This window comes from Sapajus apella, unplaced genomic scaffold, assembly GCF_009761245.1.
Source record: "Sapajus apella isolate SASKATOON/1434 unplaced genomic scaffold, GSC_monkey_1.0 scaffold40, whole genome shotgun sequence".
NCBI lineage: Eukaryota > Metazoa > Chordata > Mammalia > Primates > Cebidae > Sapajus > Sapajus apella.
The window spans coordinates 1,712,658-1,729,030 of record NW_022436980.1 but is presented as its reverse complement, the minus strand read 5'-3'; the positions used below and the strand labels follow the sequence as shown (position 1 = coordinate 1,729,030).

At 45.6% G+C, this 16,373-nt stretch overlaps 1 protein-coding gene across 1 annotated transcript; it reads left to right on the top strand.

The window, feature by feature from the left end:
* Positions 1 to 665: 665 nt before the first annotated feature.
* ADPRH (ADP-ribosylarginine hydrolase) lies at positions 666 to 10,075 on the top strand. Its single transcript, XM_032298977.1, has 4 exons — positions 666 to 1,473; positions 3,972 to 4,310; positions 6,374 to 6,734; positions 7,560 to 10,075. Exons 2-4 carry the CDS (start codon positions 4,013 to 4,015, stop codon positions 7,972 to 7,974), a joined length of 1,074 nt encoding a protein of 357 aa, XP_032154868.1. The 5' UTR covers positions 666 to 1,473; positions 3,972 to 4,012; the 3' UTR covers positions 7,975 to 10,075.
* Positions 10,076 to 16,373: the final 6,298 nt, after the last annotated feature.

Genomic DNA, 16,373 nt, shown 5'->3' with positions numbered 1-16,373 from the left:
TATAATGAAATGTTAGAAGACATAGACAAAATAGAAACCATTCACAGTTCATGATTCAGGTTCTAAAATACCATTTTTGGAAAGGCAGATTTGAGGACTGTTCTCCAGTCTCCTGGCTGGGCTGCCTTGTGAATACACCCTTTCTCTAGTGTAAAACTCGTGGGCCTAGTGATTGGTATATTGTGTGAAGGCAAACGAGCCTGGTTCCCTAACAGGAGCTGAACTGTCTCTTCCTGCATGCAGCTAGCAATAAAGATTCCTCTAGGAGAGGTACGCTCTCCATGCCAGGACGAGAAAATAGCCTTTATCACCAGAGATTTGGAACTGGAGGTGGCATTGGAATGGAATAAACATTCTTGCAAAGTAACCCTTATCTTCCACCTGTTTTATACCCCACCCCCCCCCCATATATCTCCTATGTGTTTCCCTAGAAATTTTTACCACCCTAGCCAGATTTTCTTTGTCCTGTCATTTCTTCTTAAATTTATCACTTTTTCTAAAAAGCATAAAAGCATCTTGCTTTGGCCACTTTCTTTGGACTTCACTTAACATCCCCATGTACATGTAAAATTAATAACATGTGTATACTTTTGTTAATCTGCCTAGTGTAAATTTGGCTTCTAGATCCAGCTGATTAGCCCACTAAGAGCTGAAGAGTGTGTGTGTTGGGGGAGTGCGGGGTGGCAGGTGATCTCTGCCTCCCTTACTGGTGAACTTGATTTTTGTAAACACTCAAAAGTCACTTAGGCTAGAGTTGGAGATGGAGATTGAGATTCACTGGGAAGGCCACAAGAGAACGTTTTGAAGTAATGGAAATATTCCATATCTTGATCATGGTGTAAGGACACTTCATTATATACGAATTATGGATCAATTTTTTAAAAAGCTCTCAGATCAAGGTTAGTCATTACAGCAAGGCAACAGACATAGCAAATTTAAAATTTTGGAGAAGTATACAGAATACCTGCATATGGTGATTCTGATTTGCTTCAGAAGTGACATGTTTAATGTATTTAGACAAAAATACTCTTCGTTTTTCTTTGCTTTTATTTACGACCAGGGTAAAAGAATTCTATGCTGCTGCCAAATAAATGATGAGTCAAAATTAATTAACTGAATCCTTAACCATTCTAAGAGGCAGATATTATTATCCCACTTTATGCGTGAGGGCCCTGAACCCTGGTAAGGGCGGCGCACTCAGTATCTTCTTCCAAGCCTCTGGGCACACCCCGGTCCACCACAGCCTTGCAAAGCCGGACCTGAGCACGGGCGAAGGCATCAGCCGAGGCCACACGGGAGTCACTGACGGGTGACAGCCGGCTTTTCGGTGTCGCCACATTCCGGAACCTTCAGAGCCTTTGGGGCGGGAGACGGAAGTCCCATCCGTTTTCGCTTGGGTGCAGAAGGGCGGGGCGGTGCCAGGAAGCCGCCTGGGGGCTCCGAGATTTGCTTAAACCCGGCGGCCAAGCTCAGGTACTGGGGCGCTCGCCCGCCGCCCCAAGGACCTGCGTAGTCCCGGACCCGGCGACCAGGCACCACCCCTGCCCGCGCCCCCGACCACCAGCAGCAGCCAGGCCTCTTCCCGCGCCCCGGGAGCCCGCGCCGCGCCCTTCGCCCGCGCGTTTCTCTCCCGGCTACGAGCAGGTACGCGCGCCCCCGGCCCTCGCCCGCGCGCTCCCCGCCCCGCTGCGAGCAGGTACGCGCGCCCCCTCCGCGCTCGCCTCCGCGCCCCCCACCGCGCCCCACGCTACCCTCCCCGGCCTCGGGCGCGCTCCGAGTGTGGCGGAGCCGTGAGGATTCCCAGTTTTGCAAATCGTGGGCGCGTGTCAACAGCCCCGTTTCTCCCCAGAGCCGGGCACGGCCCGGAAGCGGCTGATCAGAGCTTAATTCTGAATGTATAGTTCGGGTACGAGAATGTGACCCGTGAAGTTCAGGGGAGTTAAGGAATTAACAGCGTTCCGAAAGCAAACGTTAAAGTGAATTTACAACCGAAAAAGATACTGGTCTTCTTCCCCCAGCCTCGCTTGTAACTCACCAGAAACACACAATAGGGTGGAGCCAGAAGGAATTACAGAAAGGACAATGAGGACGTTGAGAAGGAAGGTATGGAGGGTTAAAGTTCGTCCTCAGAGGCCAAGGAGCGGAGCTACTGTCTGAAAATCAGCGCAGGACGGGACTTCCGGGAGCCTGCATTTCCCCTCTTTTCAGTGGGCAGACCGCAGTCCCGGGAGTCTGTTTTCCCACAGCTCTGCTCAGCAGAGTCAGGTCTAGCAGCCCAGACACTCAGTGCCTAGGCTTCATGGTAAATAATAAGCTATGTTAATAACACAAATGTCCTTTGTGAGCTCAGAAACTCAGCATTACAAGTAACCAGGTACTGGAACACATCGGTCTTCGCCGTTTACTCCTTCTCCAGGGGTTTGCCAGCTTGCATTCCATGGCCAACAGCAATGCAGCTCCAGAAGGACTTCTGGAAGCCCCATGACTTGAACTAGACCCTAAGTAAATAGGGTTTAGATAGGGGGAGCGGAGGGAAGAGTTTCACCTGAGGGGAGCATTAGCTAGTCTGCCAGCCCCTTATAAAAGTATTGGCCTGGAAGGGATGGAGGGCTTTGACCTGAAAGCCACAGGAAATAGGGAATCCTGGGGATTTGGCTGAAGGAGGGGGGCTCTTAGGAAATGCACCAACAGGGAAGCCAGCGCTTTACCAGGGATTTCACTCATGGTGGGTATATTATTAATCGAGATTCTGATTCTCTAGAAGCTGATCATTTCCAAGAGAAACAAAATTTAAACATTGCTGTTGAAAGAAAGGTTGTGGGGAGAAAATGTTCTAGTTCTAAAACAGAACACCCATTTTCCCTGGTTGTATGTGAATAATACAACATGCTTACTATGTGCCAAGCACTCTAACAACTTTGCTTTTTTTTTAGACGATCTTGCTCTGTTGCCCAGGCTGGAGTGCAGTGGCGTGATCTCGGCCCACTGCAACCTCCGCCTTCTGGTTTCAAGCAATTCTCCTGTCTCAACCTCCTGAGTAGCTGGGACTACAGGCATGCACCACCACATCTGGCTAATTTTTGAATTTTTAGTAGAGATAGGGTTTCACCATGTTGGCCAGGCTGATCTCGAATGCCTGACCTCAGGTGATCCATCCACCTCAGCCTCCCAAAGTGCTGGGATTACAGGCATGAGTCACTGCGCCCATCCAACTTTATGAAACTTAATTTATTTATTTGTAACAACAAATCCAGGAGGTTGTTACTTTTTAAAATCAGTGCCATTTTACAAATATGGAGACTGAGGTACCTAGAGGTTGCACAAGGTAAGAAGATCCGGGCTGAGGCTCAGTGGTGTGATACCAAGCATCCTAGCCTGGCTGGAATCGAAAGATTTGGGTTCCAGTACCTCCACTCCTCTTGTTTTGTGAATTTAGCTATCTGAGCCTTCATTTTCTTATCTGTGAAATGCATGCTGTAATCCCTCCTATGCTACTGTAATACTAGGGAGACAATGAATGTGCAGGCGCTTTGTGAACCAATAGGAAGTATAGAGCCTTGCACTTCTAAGGTCAAATCCCAGCTAAAAAGAGAAAATGATGAGCTGGGTTTGACTTGCAGAATTTAGTGGGCCTGCTACTCACCAAGAGGCAAGAGATACAGTTGTAGTTACAGTGATAGACTTTGGAGTCAGATGGACCTATGTTGGGAACCCAGCCCTGCCACTTATTAGCTCTGTGACCTGAGACAAGTTACTGAACATTTCTAAAAGTGCATTATCTCCATGATCCTCCATTTGATTGTATGTAAAATGGGCTTTACATTCCTTATAGAGCAATGATTAGGATTACGTGAGATGCCATTGATACAATGCCTTGCAAGTAGGGAGTGCTCAATAAAGCATAGACGGAGTCATTGTTTTTTCTGGTTTTTCTTTCTCCTCATCCTATTTCCTTTGTCTTAATTTCCCAGCAAGCACACCCTCTCCAGAGCCCAGCATGTGAGACGGACTGATGGAGAGGTATGTGGCTGCTATGGTGTTGAGTGCAGCTGGAGATGCCCTGGGGTTCTACAATGGAAAGTGGGAGTTCCTCCGGGATGGGGAGAAGATACACCGGCAGTTGGCCCAGCTGGGCGGCTTAGATGCCCTAGACGTGAGAAGGTGGAGAGTCAGTGACGACACAGTGATGCACTTGGCCACGGCAGAAGCTCTTGTGGAAGCTGGGAAAGCCCCTAATTTGACTCGACTGTATTACCTCCTTGCTAAGCATTATCAAGACTGCATGGAAGACATGGATGGCCGGGCACCAGGTGAGCACAACTGGTGGGAGGTGCAAAGTGGGCAAAGAATAAAACAGGCCCAAGGAAATCATTAAGAAGGTTGATGGAGATTTAAATAACAGAGACAATAGTGTTTGTCAATGCAATAAAAATAGAAACAACAGCCACGGTGGTGGGTCATTCTAGCAATTTGGGAGGCCAAGATGAGAGAATCTCTTAAGCCCAGGAGTTTATTAAAAAATAGATATGTATCTCTGTGTTGGGAAGGGTCTTAAAGAACATGTACAAAGATGTTACTAATTATATCTGGGTGATGAGAGTATTTATAGTTTTTTTATTTTTACTTATTTGTATTTCTAAGTTTTCTGTGATGAATAAGTAAAAAGAAAAATGTGTATTTTTTCTTTGTAAAGAAAATACAGCTGGGCATGGTGGCTCTTGCCTGTAATCCTAGCTCTTTTGGAGGCTGAGACAGGCAGATCACCTGAGGTCAGGAGTTCAAGACTAGCCTGACCAACATGGTGAAGCCCCATCTCTGCTAAAAACACAAAAATTAGCTGGGTGTGATGGTGCACGCCTGTAATCCCAGCTACTCAGGAGGGTGAGGCAGGAAAATCGCTTGAACCCTGGAGGCTAAAGTTGCAGTGAGCCCATATTGTGCCATTGCATTCCAACCTGGGTGACAGAGTGAGACTCCATCTCAAGGAAAAAAAAATGCAAAGGGTTTTGTAGAGACTTCTGGTCACAGATTTGCCCACAAGTGGTTGTTGCCCACTTTGGCAACTTGTTACAGCCACTTGGGCCAGCGGGTGATTTTCCCTGGCCCAGCTGACCCACCTCTCCTATTCGAGGCTGCCAGGGCCGCCATAACAAAATGCCATCGCCTGAGTGTCTGAAACAATGGAAATTTAGCTCTCACAGCTCTGGAAGCTGAAAGTCCAAGTCAAGGTACTGACATTTGCTTTCTTCTGAGGCCTCTCCTTGGCTTACAGACGGCCGCCTCCTTGCTGTGCCCTCACATGGTCTTTCCTCTGTGTGCATGCATTCCTGGTGTTTCTGTGTGTCCACATTCCTCTTCATATAAGGACACCAGGCAGATTAGATGAGGGCCTTCCCTAAAGGCCACATTTTAGCTTTATCACCTCTTTAAAGGCCCTGTCTCCAAATCGAGGTACTTAGAGCTACAGCATTTGAAATGTGGGGACACAATTCAGCGCATAACACCTCCTGATGAAAGCTTCCCACCACCATACCTAGGGGGCCCTGTCACCCCAAGGATTGGCTTTGGATGCCAGTCTCTGGTTATTCTTTCTCGGCATCTGATAGCTCTTCATTTTAGCAAGTGGAAAGTTTTTTTTGTCCACCTGTGGCATCCGTGAACATTGTTGTGAATACACTGACCAGTAAAGGAACAGCAGAGCCACACTCCATTGTATGTCGCTGCCATCACTTGGCTCACATGCGTATTCACAGGTCCCCAGTAGGAAAGGTCGGTGACATAAGCCTGCTTACATCACTGTCACGAGGGGATGGCCGTGGCCCAGAGGTTCAGTGACTCACCAATGGCACATTGTTCCCCTGAATCCACTGCTCCTTATCTGAGCCCAGGGCTTCACTCTAGAATTTTTGGCCCTTTCCCCCCTTTTTGATATTCAGGAATTCCAATTGTGAGGTTCTTATTGGACTCTGTAAGGGATTGGGCTTTGGAGTCTGATGGATTTTACCCAGCCACTAACTACTTATGTGATTTTGAGGAAGTTTCTTAAGCACTGAGCTTAAAAGTCTTATTTATTTAAAAAAGAGAATGATATGCTTACTTCTTAAATTTGTTGTGATATCTCAGTAGTAACTGGTAAAAATTCCCAGGGTCCCTATATAAGTCTGCTGCTTTTATTAGCATTATCATACCAAGGGTTATATATAAAGAAAGACACATTGTTGGGTGGGATTTGGAGTTTGGGGGCATTCATCATATTTTTTGGCTTTCCCTTTTCATAAAAAAAATACTTGGAGACAGAGTTTAGTTCTTTATTCCTGCTGGGGCCTTTGCTTTGGTTATGCTAACTCCTATCCCCTATATGACTCTTCCCCAGGTAATGCCTCAGTGCACAATGCCCTGCAGCTGAAGCCCGACAAGCCCAATGGCTGGAGGATTCCCTTCAACAGCCATGAGGGCGGTTGTGGGGCTGCCATGCGGGCCATGTGCATCGGTCTCAGGTTCCCACACCCCAGCCAGCTGGACACACTGATCCAAGTGAGCATTGAGAGCGGTCGGATGACTCACCACCACCCAACAGGCTACCTGGGGGCCCTTGCGTCTGCTCTTTTTACAGCCTACGCTGTGAATGGCAGACCACCCTTGCAGTGGGGAAAAGGACTGATGGAGCTACTACCAGAAGCTAAAAAGTACATTGTCCAATCAGGCTACTTTGTAGAGGAAAATCTTCAACACTGGTGAGTCTCTAGGTGCATGCCCTGCTTGAACATGCTTGAATCTGTGTGTGCACATCCACCTGCACATATATGTCTTGGATTCAGAGATCACAGCAACCCTCATTGTTCTCACTGACCAGTCCTCTTTCTACCCACCTTTGAAGGATTTCAAGTTCCCTTCCAGTAATGATCGCCCAAGATAGCCAAGTGGACACTTCAATGGCCAGGGCAGCTGCGGTGCTTCCTCTTACACAGAGATCCTGTAGTTTTTGTGGCTTTCCTATGCTACCACGAATTTTCGTGCCTATTTTCTACTTTCCTGGAATTTGCTTTTTCAATGTTGTCTTGGTACACAAATAATATTTTGAATATTCTGGTTAAAATGCCAGAGATAGGTTTTTTCACTAGCTAACTAATAAGTAGTAAATCCACATATTCCCCTTCTTGTGAGTTCACTTCACATTCTCTTTCTTAGAATAAAAAGAGGCTTTCTGATGAAGTCACCCACAGTTGTGATGTCCTGAAGTTCCCCCTTGAAAGGTGACACATGACATTACTCTCAACTACACAGGAAAAATAAACCTTTATTTCTTACCCTTTAACTTGATATATATCTTCTTTATTTAGCAACAGGATCAATGCCTTATATAGAACCTTTTGAAAAATGTATTGAATGAATGGCACTTATATAGAGATAATTTTGATGTTTAAAGAGTTTATGATACTAGTGCAAGAAGCCGAAATTATGTTGGAATTTTCTCTGTTCACACATCCATCTGGTGCTTTTTGTATGAATTTTCACTTTATTTTTTCAATTGACTCTAGGTTTTTTTTTCCTTTCTACAGGTCCTACTTCCAAACCAGCTGGGAAAATTACCTAAAACTTCGAGGGATTTTGGATGGAGAATCAGCCCCTACCTTTCCAGAGTCCTTCGGTGTGAAGGAGAGGGATCAGTTCTACACCTCTGTGAGCTACTCTGGCTGGGGTGGCAGCAGTGGGCATGATGCCCCCATGATTGCCTATGATGCTCTCCTTGCTGCAGGAGACTCCTGGAAGGAGCTTGCCCATCGAGCCTTTTTCCATGGTGGAGACAGTGATTCTACAGCTGCCATTGCTGGTTGCTGGTGGGGAGTTCTGAATGGTTTTAAAGGAGTGAGTCCCTCCAACTATGAGGAACTAGAATACAGAAACCGGCTGGAAGAGACAGCAAGGGCTTTATATTCTCTCGGATCAAAGGAAGACACTGTAACTTCCCTTTAGGGAGATGTGATGTTTGTTTCTGATGGATTCTTCTTTTGTGTATTTCCTTTTCTGCTATTTCTTTTCACTTTTTCCAAAGTCAAGAGTCTCAACCTTGTACTCTGGGAATTTTGAGATAACAAGTCCCTTGGGCACCTTAAGCTCAGTGTTTTCAGGCTCATCCTGTTCTTCTAGAATCTATCCCTCTTCTTACACCGAAGAGTCTAGCTCAGTTGTTGGGGTCAACGTCTCCCAAGTAAAAAATCTCATAACCTCTTATTTGAGTCTTCATTTTCATCATCTACTTATTCTAAAAGTTTTTTCTGTTTGTCTCAAATTAGGCTCACACAAAGCAGACTCTGAGACAAACATCTGAATATAAGCAGTTTACTTGGGAGATGATTCCAGGAAATACTGGTAGGAGAATGGGGAAGTGAGACCAGGAAGGGAAGGGAGCTAGTACAAGGTCTGTTAATGAGCAGGTTTGCACTGTGGGCAGTTGGCACTCTGCCATCTGAGTCCTCTGTCTAAAGCAGTCCTCAGAGTTGCCCCATTTGAAGGGCAAGCAAACCCGGGGTATTTATTCACTGTCCTCCACCTGCCACTGTTTGAGGACCACTGCCAGGGATGCTAACTACCTGGTACTTCTTGACTTGCCCTTTGTACAAGCCAAACCTGAATGTCTTCGGTAAAGACTCAAGAGATACTTGCAGGGGCAAGCTGTAAGGGGCATGGGACAGTGAGGGATATATGTGGGGTCCTAACAATATCTGCCAGGCTGGTCTACCTCCTTAAATACACTCTAAATCTATCACCTCTATTACCTGTATCACCTCTATTACCTTCTTGCACTGAGGATTTTTCAGCTGGATTTCTGCAATCCAAGCTGCTCAGGTCTGGGGAGATGCTGCTCTGAGCTGCTTCTCCAGACTCTCCTCATCATGGCAGTTAACACGTTACCAATTTTATTACAGTCTATTTGCTTGTTTGTATTTTTTATAGACAGAACCTAGCACAGTGCTTGAGCAGGCGATAGGCATTAATCAGTATCAACTGAGTGTTATGAAATAGCCTCCTATCTGGTGCTTCCCTCATTACCCTCCAGAGTTATCTTTACGAATTACAAACTGTCTATGCTAAACTAATCATGGTCTAATTATGTTCTAATGAATACATCACGCTTTCTTCATTTCTTGATGGCCTTCCCTCTCCTTGTCTACCTGATAAATTCTTACTTGTCCTTCAAGTCCCAACTCAGATCATAGAGCTTCCTGGGTGAAACCTGCTTTGATTGTTCAGGCACTTGGCCACCTTCTCCTCACTCACTGTCTGTCCTGGCCTCGTCACCACACCAATCCTGTTGTATGGTGCTGTGTGTCTTCTGAGTCAATCCTAGGCGCATGCCGCCCAGCAGACATCCACCTGGGAAATGAGATGCCATCGTCACATTCATTTGGTCACCCTCAGTCCAGCCAGTAGGCTTGCTCTCATTTGGCTTGTTCTTAGGGGTGGGGGAAGGAACAGAGTCTTTTCCTTCTCCTTTTGAGAAAACCACAGAACATGATTTTTCATTTGCGAAATCCCTGGTTTTCAGCTGAGAGCAGTGGGGAAATGAGGTCTGAGGATAGCAGTTCTGCAACCTCCTAGTTCATCCCACAGGAATGTTTTTCCAAGTCTTTCCAGTCTCTTTAGAACACGGTGGAGGAGGGTGTGTGTGTTGTAGGGGGTAGGGAGGTAGGAGATGCAGGGAGTATCTTAGCATTTGTTGTTTCCTAGTGCAGGGCTTTCGCTATAATTGTAGACAACAGGAAAAAGCTCTTAAGAGATCCTATTAGATTTGCTTCACCAAATATCAGTCTTGATCACAGGCACATTTCAAAAAGAGGTCCGACTTTCAGACTTCTTTTTCTCAAACCTCAAAACCTCCACCCCAAACTTCACACTCAGCTGCTGACCTTACTTCCTTTGTGTGTGTGTGTGTGTGTGTGTGTGTGTGAATGTGTATGTGTGTATGTGTCAGAGAAAGGAGGGACAGAGAAGGGAGGATGAGAACGAACGGGGGAAAGAGATAAACTTTATGCATAACGTTAGGGTAAATCAATAAAGATGGTCTGACACATTGTGTGAATTTGCCATGCTTATCAAGTTAACATATGTGTATTGAACAACAGAAAAGGTCATATGTGAGGCCGGGCGCGGTGGCTCAAGCCTGTAATCCCCGCACTTTGGGAGGCAGAGGCGGGTGGATCACGAGGTCAAAAGATCGAGACCATCCTGGTCAACATGGTGAAACCCCGTCTCTACTAAAAATACAAAAAATTAGCTGGGCATGGTGGTGCGTGCCTGTAATCCCAACTACTCAGGAGGCTGAGGCAGGAGAATTGCCTGAACCCAGGAGGCGGAGGTTGCGGTGAGCCGAGATCGCGCCATTGCACTCCAGCCTGGGTAACATGAGTGAAACTCCGTCTCAAAAAAAAAAAAAAGAAAAGAAAAGGTCATATGTGACATTTCAAATGATACTTTTTGGACCTGCTGTGAGATGGTGCTTCATTTGCTTTCTTTGTTAGCCAAGATTTCTAGATGTTGTCTAGAAGTATTGGCAGTAGTTGTTTTTGTTTTGTTTTGTTTTAAGATCTATAAAATTAGCATTGGCCTCATTCACCCTTCTCTAAGATTCTCCAACCGCCTCGTTCTTCTTTCTGTACCTCTCTGGAACAAATAAACTTGCATCTTTTTATTCTTTTATTTATTTATTTTGAGACGAGTTTTTGTTCTTGTTGCACAGGTTGGAGTGCAATGGCGTGATCTCAGCTCACCACAACCTCTGCCACCCGGGTTCAAGTAGCTGGAATTACAGGCATGTGCCACCACGCCCAGCTACTTTTTTTTTTTTTTTTTTTTAGTAGAGATGGGGTTTCTCCATGTTGGTCAGAGTGATCTCGAACTCCTGACCTCAGGTGATCCACTCACCTCAGCCTCCCAAAGTGCTGGGATTACAGGCATGAGCCACTGTGACCAGCCTTTGAGTCTTTTTAAAACAGCCACTGAGCTAGTAGGAAATTGAGGGGAAGGAATGGGGACTGACTTCGCAATCCAACCAGGCTCCTGGGCCAGCTCCTCAACAATGGCTGCCTGGGGTCAGGCTGAGGACCCACAGGTCTTTTAGATAGGGACTGGGGAGCAGCCTACCATCATTTATTTTACTCTTTGGGCTTGGGATTGGGAAGAGTAACACTTAGGGAGTAAGTGAGGCTCTTTCCTTTTGGAGAAGGATTAGGAAGAGAAGAAGAGAGTATTGCTGTGTGTCAGATCATTCACAATAACCCATTAATAGATGAAGAAATTGGGCTCGGAGAGGTTGCCATCTATCCAAAGTCTCACAGGATGAGATAGAGCTGGGGTTTAAAACCAGGTCTATTTGTCCTACAAATGATGGAAAAGAAACAAACCAAGGTGCTTTTCCCAGTCTCACACAGCACTCACACTTCTACACCAAAAGGTGTGGGAGTTGTTACCCCACACACCAAGCAAGTTTCTGACAGACACCAAGTGGTTGTCCTCTAATTCAATTCTGATGCTATGTTCTGGATGATAGCATCAAATTCCACAAGTTAAGGCACAAGACTACCTCCCCCTCCCTGCCCCCACCGCCACTGCTTCAGATGCCGACCACAAGTTCCAGGTTGTGACCTGTGCTTCTGACCAACCAGCTGTAAATCAGAGTTCCCACAAAACCCTCAGGTTTGATTAAATTGATGGAGTGGCTCACAGAACTCAGGAAAACGCTTAGTTTACTGATTTATTATAAAGGATATTACAAAGGCTACAAATGTCTAGCCAGGTGGAAGAGATGCATAGGGCAAAGCATGGGGAAGGGGTGTGGAGCTTCAATGACCTTGCCAGGTACACCACCCTTTAGGAAGCCCCATGGGTTCAGCTCTCCAAACACAGTCCTTTTAGGTTTTTTTGTTTTTGTTTGTTTTTGACAGAGTCTTGCTCTGTCACCAGTCTGGAGTGCCATGGAGCGATCTCAGCTCACTGCAACTTCCACCACCCAGCATCAAGCAATTCTCCTGCCTCAATCTCTTGACCTCGTGATCCACCTGCCTCGGCCTCCCAAAGTACTGGGATTACAGGCGTGAGACACTACACCTGGCCCTTTTAGGTTTTTATAGAGGCTTATTATGTTGGCATGATTGACTAAATCATTGGCGATTCTGAATCAACTCAGCCTTTAGGCCCCTATCCCTCCCTGCAGGTCATGAGGTGGGTGGGGACGAAAGTTGCAACCCTCTAATCACATGATTGATTCCTCTGGCAACAAGCCCCCATCCAGAGGCTATCTAGGAGTCCACCAAAAAGTCACCTTATTAGAACAAAAGATGCTCCTCTCACCCAGGAAATATCAAAGGATTTAGGAGTTCTGTGTCAGGAACCAGGGTCAAAGACCAGATATTTGAACAGAAGATTAGCACCCCTATCTACAAGGGTTTTAGGAGCTCTGCACCAGAAACTCAGGGTTGGAGACCAAATACATATTTCTTACTATATCATCATACCACAGTCTTTAAAGCTCATTTTCTTTGTACACACTCTACTACACTCTACTTGTTAGCTGTTTAAGTATTAGAAAATCATTCCTTAGAATCAAAATGGTGTAATATGGTGACAGTATAAGCCTGTGCTCTTTTCACCTTCCTACAACTAAGTGGTGATGTCAAGAGAAAAGCTAGATGTGGGTTTGAGATCCACACTTGGAGCAGGGGTAGGGAAGAGACAGAGTGAGTCCAGGAACAATTATGAAGTGGGCAGAGAATCTTCACTCTCCTCTCAGGCTTTTTCCCGTTCTCAGGCAGCTCCTCAACCTCTGCACTCATTCTGCTCCTTGGCGACTGTGGTGACTCCACCTAATGCTTTGGACATGATCTACACATAAATGTTCGCACTGTGTTTGGTGACATCTGTCCTCACTTGCCAAGGTCCTTCACCTTTGTGGGCCTTGAGGTCGTCGTCTGTACCAGCTGGTGGTCTCAGGCAAGTGACCCCTCTCAGGGTATTTGAGCTTGGAGCCCATGGACTGTCAATACTAATACCCAAAGAACACGAGTCTAAAATGGAGTTGTCTGACTTGGAGATAAGAGCGAAGAAAGAATCCTTTGGTCTCACAATCTAAAGAGCTGTGGATAGAAACATGTATTTACTAATACAGAACCATGCTTCAAAGCAGTGTTTCCCATCATTTTGATTGGTATATCGACAACCCTCCTCCCCATCGTCAATGCCAGCAGGTGGAAGTAACACAGTCCATCTGTTGGCCCACTTCAGGGACTGGCTGTGTCTTCTTACTCTATCTTCCCTCTAAAAGACACTTTCCTTTGGAGACTACTCTAGTGGAGGTGACATTCTGGGGTGAGATAGACTCTTTAGTGTCTGTTATTCCACCAGCCCTGAATCCAGGAGACCTAGGAGGAGGGTGTTCTGAAGGCGTGAATTTTTTTCCCTGTTGCAGGAACATGGTAATTGCTATGTAATTAGGACTAAGAAAAGGCCTGCTCCACTGATATTTTCCAGGGAGCTGCCATTGAAACCCGGCTCTGCCACCAGATCCCTCCAAGCCTCAGGTTGCTCAGGACTAATATAAGTTGAGGCTAATAATGCCCACTTTGAGGAGTATGTGAGGGTGAGAGTAGGTAGCCTAAATTCAGTGGAATGGATAAGGACCTGTTGCTGGTGGTAGTTTTTCAAATTCAAATCCATCCTCTGCCACTTTGAGTAGCCTTGGGCAAGTTATTCATTCTTGCACTGCCTGTTTCTGCACGTGGAAAATGGGGTTAATGATAGTATCTATCTTGTGGGATTGTGGTACAATTCACCCAGCATAGTATCTAGCATATAATAAGCAGTTAAACAAAAAAATGGGAAAAGATATGTTAACATGTACATCTATATATTACTGATAACTTTTTTAAAGTGTATCTAGTGTCTTCTTTTTTACCAATCTGTCATGAAAGGAGAGGCCCAGGGAAATTCTCAGATAACCACCTCCCGCCAGTGTTCTCTCTCATTTGGGAAACTTTGGACACAACCCAGGGGCTTACAGGGTTTTCCTTCCCTTCAACCTTCTCACAATACCCCCTTGCCATAATGTACACCCAAAGATAAGCCCTTAAGGTTCACAATTTTACTTTGAAGTTAGGAGATCTCAGGGGATAAACACTAAACCATAGAATTTTAGTACCAAAGTGTCAATTTAAAGCTACAAATAATTTTCAGCATTTGCAGGCTTGGCATCACCTGGGAGGTTCACAGCTTCTCTATTCTGGCAAAACCACAAGTGACCTTTTGTCTGGGCTAATGTAAAGCTGGTCTCTACTTATTCGTTCTGGAAAAATGGAGACAGAATATAGATGTTTTTAAATGAAAGATAAAATAATGTGGTTTGGTGCATTAGTGGCATGAAATGTTCTCTTTCTCTGTAAGGTTTTAGACTATCCTGTGTGAAAAGCATGTTCACTGTGCTTTGTCTGAGTTTGGGGAGACAGAATACCTGTGCATGCAATAAGTTACAGGAATCCAGCTTATTACTTACAGCTAGGCAGCAGACAACAGAAGCCTGAAATTCACGTGAGACAGTCCCCCAAGGCTTAGGAAAGCTTCCTGGGGCACACGGAGCCTCATCTGCACATGCCCACCTGCACCAGCGCTGAGGACTCCAGGAAGGCAGCTCACCCTGGGTTTTATACCCAAGGGAAACAAGAATCACTGGGCTAAAGCATTGAAGGACATCTTGTTTTGGGGGTGTGGGGTAGTGGAGGGACTAGAACAGATCCCAGGATGTTGGATTCCCAGCACATTCTAATTATTCTTGAGAGCTACAAGCCAGAAAGTGGGAAGAACTGGGCCCAGTCCAAGGCCTCGAAAACTGTCCTGCACTACACTTGTATTGTTGACTTGTTCTGAGAAGGGGTGTGTGTGTGTGTGTGTGTGTGTGCGTGTGTGCATGTACCCATGTCCACATGCAGGACATATAGGACAGCAGGAGTGGAGAGACTCCATAATCAAGCTCTTCACCTCAAATTGGAGAGGAATCTGGCAAAAGATTGGACTTTTTGAAAATCAGATAGGATAAGGGCTTGAGCCATTTAGGGTTGAGCACTAAAATTTCATGACATATTCTATCTGATAGAATTCCATGCAACCTTAAAAGAAGAATGAGCTCCAAAGTATTTTGTTTAGTATGAAACTCAACATTCAAAAGAGTTTGTGTAAGGCTGGGTGTGGTGGCTCACACCTGTAATCTGAGCACTTTGGGAGGCAAAAGTGGGAAGATGACTTAAGCCCAGGAGTTCAAGACCAGCATGGGGAACATGGCAAAACCCTGTCTCTACAAAGTAAGAAAGAAAGAAAAAAGAAAGAGAGGAAGGAAGGAAGGAACAAAGGAATGAAGGAAGGAAGGAAGGAAGGAAGGAACAAAGGAAGGAAGGAAGGAAGGAAGGAAAGGAAAGAGGGAAGAAAGATTAGGTGGCATGGTGCTATGTACCTATATGAGCTACTTGGGAGGCCAAGGTGGGAGAATCACTTGAGCCCAGGAAAGCAAGGCTGCAGTGAGCCACGACTACGCCACAGCACTTCAGCTTGGGTAACAGAGAGAGACACTGTCTCAAAAAAAAAAAAAAAAAAAAAAAAAAGGTCAAAAGAAGGGTGTAAAAATCTAAGAAGCATGAGATAGAATATCTTTAGGAGGATATGCAAGAAAATGATGACAATGCCTGATTTCTGTAGGATCTGGGAAACTTGGGGGAAGAGAATGGAGATTTTTTTTTTTTTTTTTTTTTTTTTTTGAGAGGGGGTTTCGCTTTTTTTACCCAGGGTGGGGTGCAATGGCGCGATCTCGGCTCACCGCAACCTCCGCCTCCTGGGTTCAGGCAATTCTCCTGCCTCAGCCTCCTGAGTAGCTGGGATTACAGGCACATGCCACCATGCCCAGCTAATTTTTTGTATTTTTTAGTAGAGACGGGGTTTCACCTTGTTGACCAGGATGGTCTCGATCTCTTGATCTCATGATCCACCCGCCTCGGCCTCCCAAAGTGCTGGGATTACAGGCGTGAGCCACCGCGCCCAGCCGAGAATGGAGATTTTTTTTAACCATATTTTTGTATTTTTTTTTTAAAGGCATGTATGTGTAGAGCCATTAACAAAAAATACATGTTAGGCCAGGTATGGTGGCTCACACCTCTAATCTCAGTACTTTGAGGTTGAGATAGGAGGATTGCTTGAGACCAGAAGTTTGAGATCAGCCTGGGGAATACAGCAAGACCCACACGTCTACAAAAAAATTTTAAAAAATTAGCCAGACAAGGTTGTAGGTGCCTGTACTCCAAGTTACTTGAGAGGCTGATGTGGGAGGATCACTTGAGGCC

Excerpts from the sequence above, each read along its gene's own strand:
- ADPRH (XM_032298977.1), top strand. The coding sequence starts at position 4,013 with ATGGAGAGGTATGTGGCTGCTATGGTGTTGAGTGCAGCTGGAGATGCC. Across the intron at positions 4,311-6,373 it reads CATGGATGGCCGGGCACCAG|GTAATGCCTCAGTGCACAAT; the intron begins GTGAGCACAACT and ends ACTCTTCCCCAG. Across the intron at positions 6,735-7,559 it reads GAGGAAAATCTTCAACACTG|GTCCTACTTCCAAACCAGCT; the intron begins GTGAGTCTCTAG and ends TCCTTTCTACAG.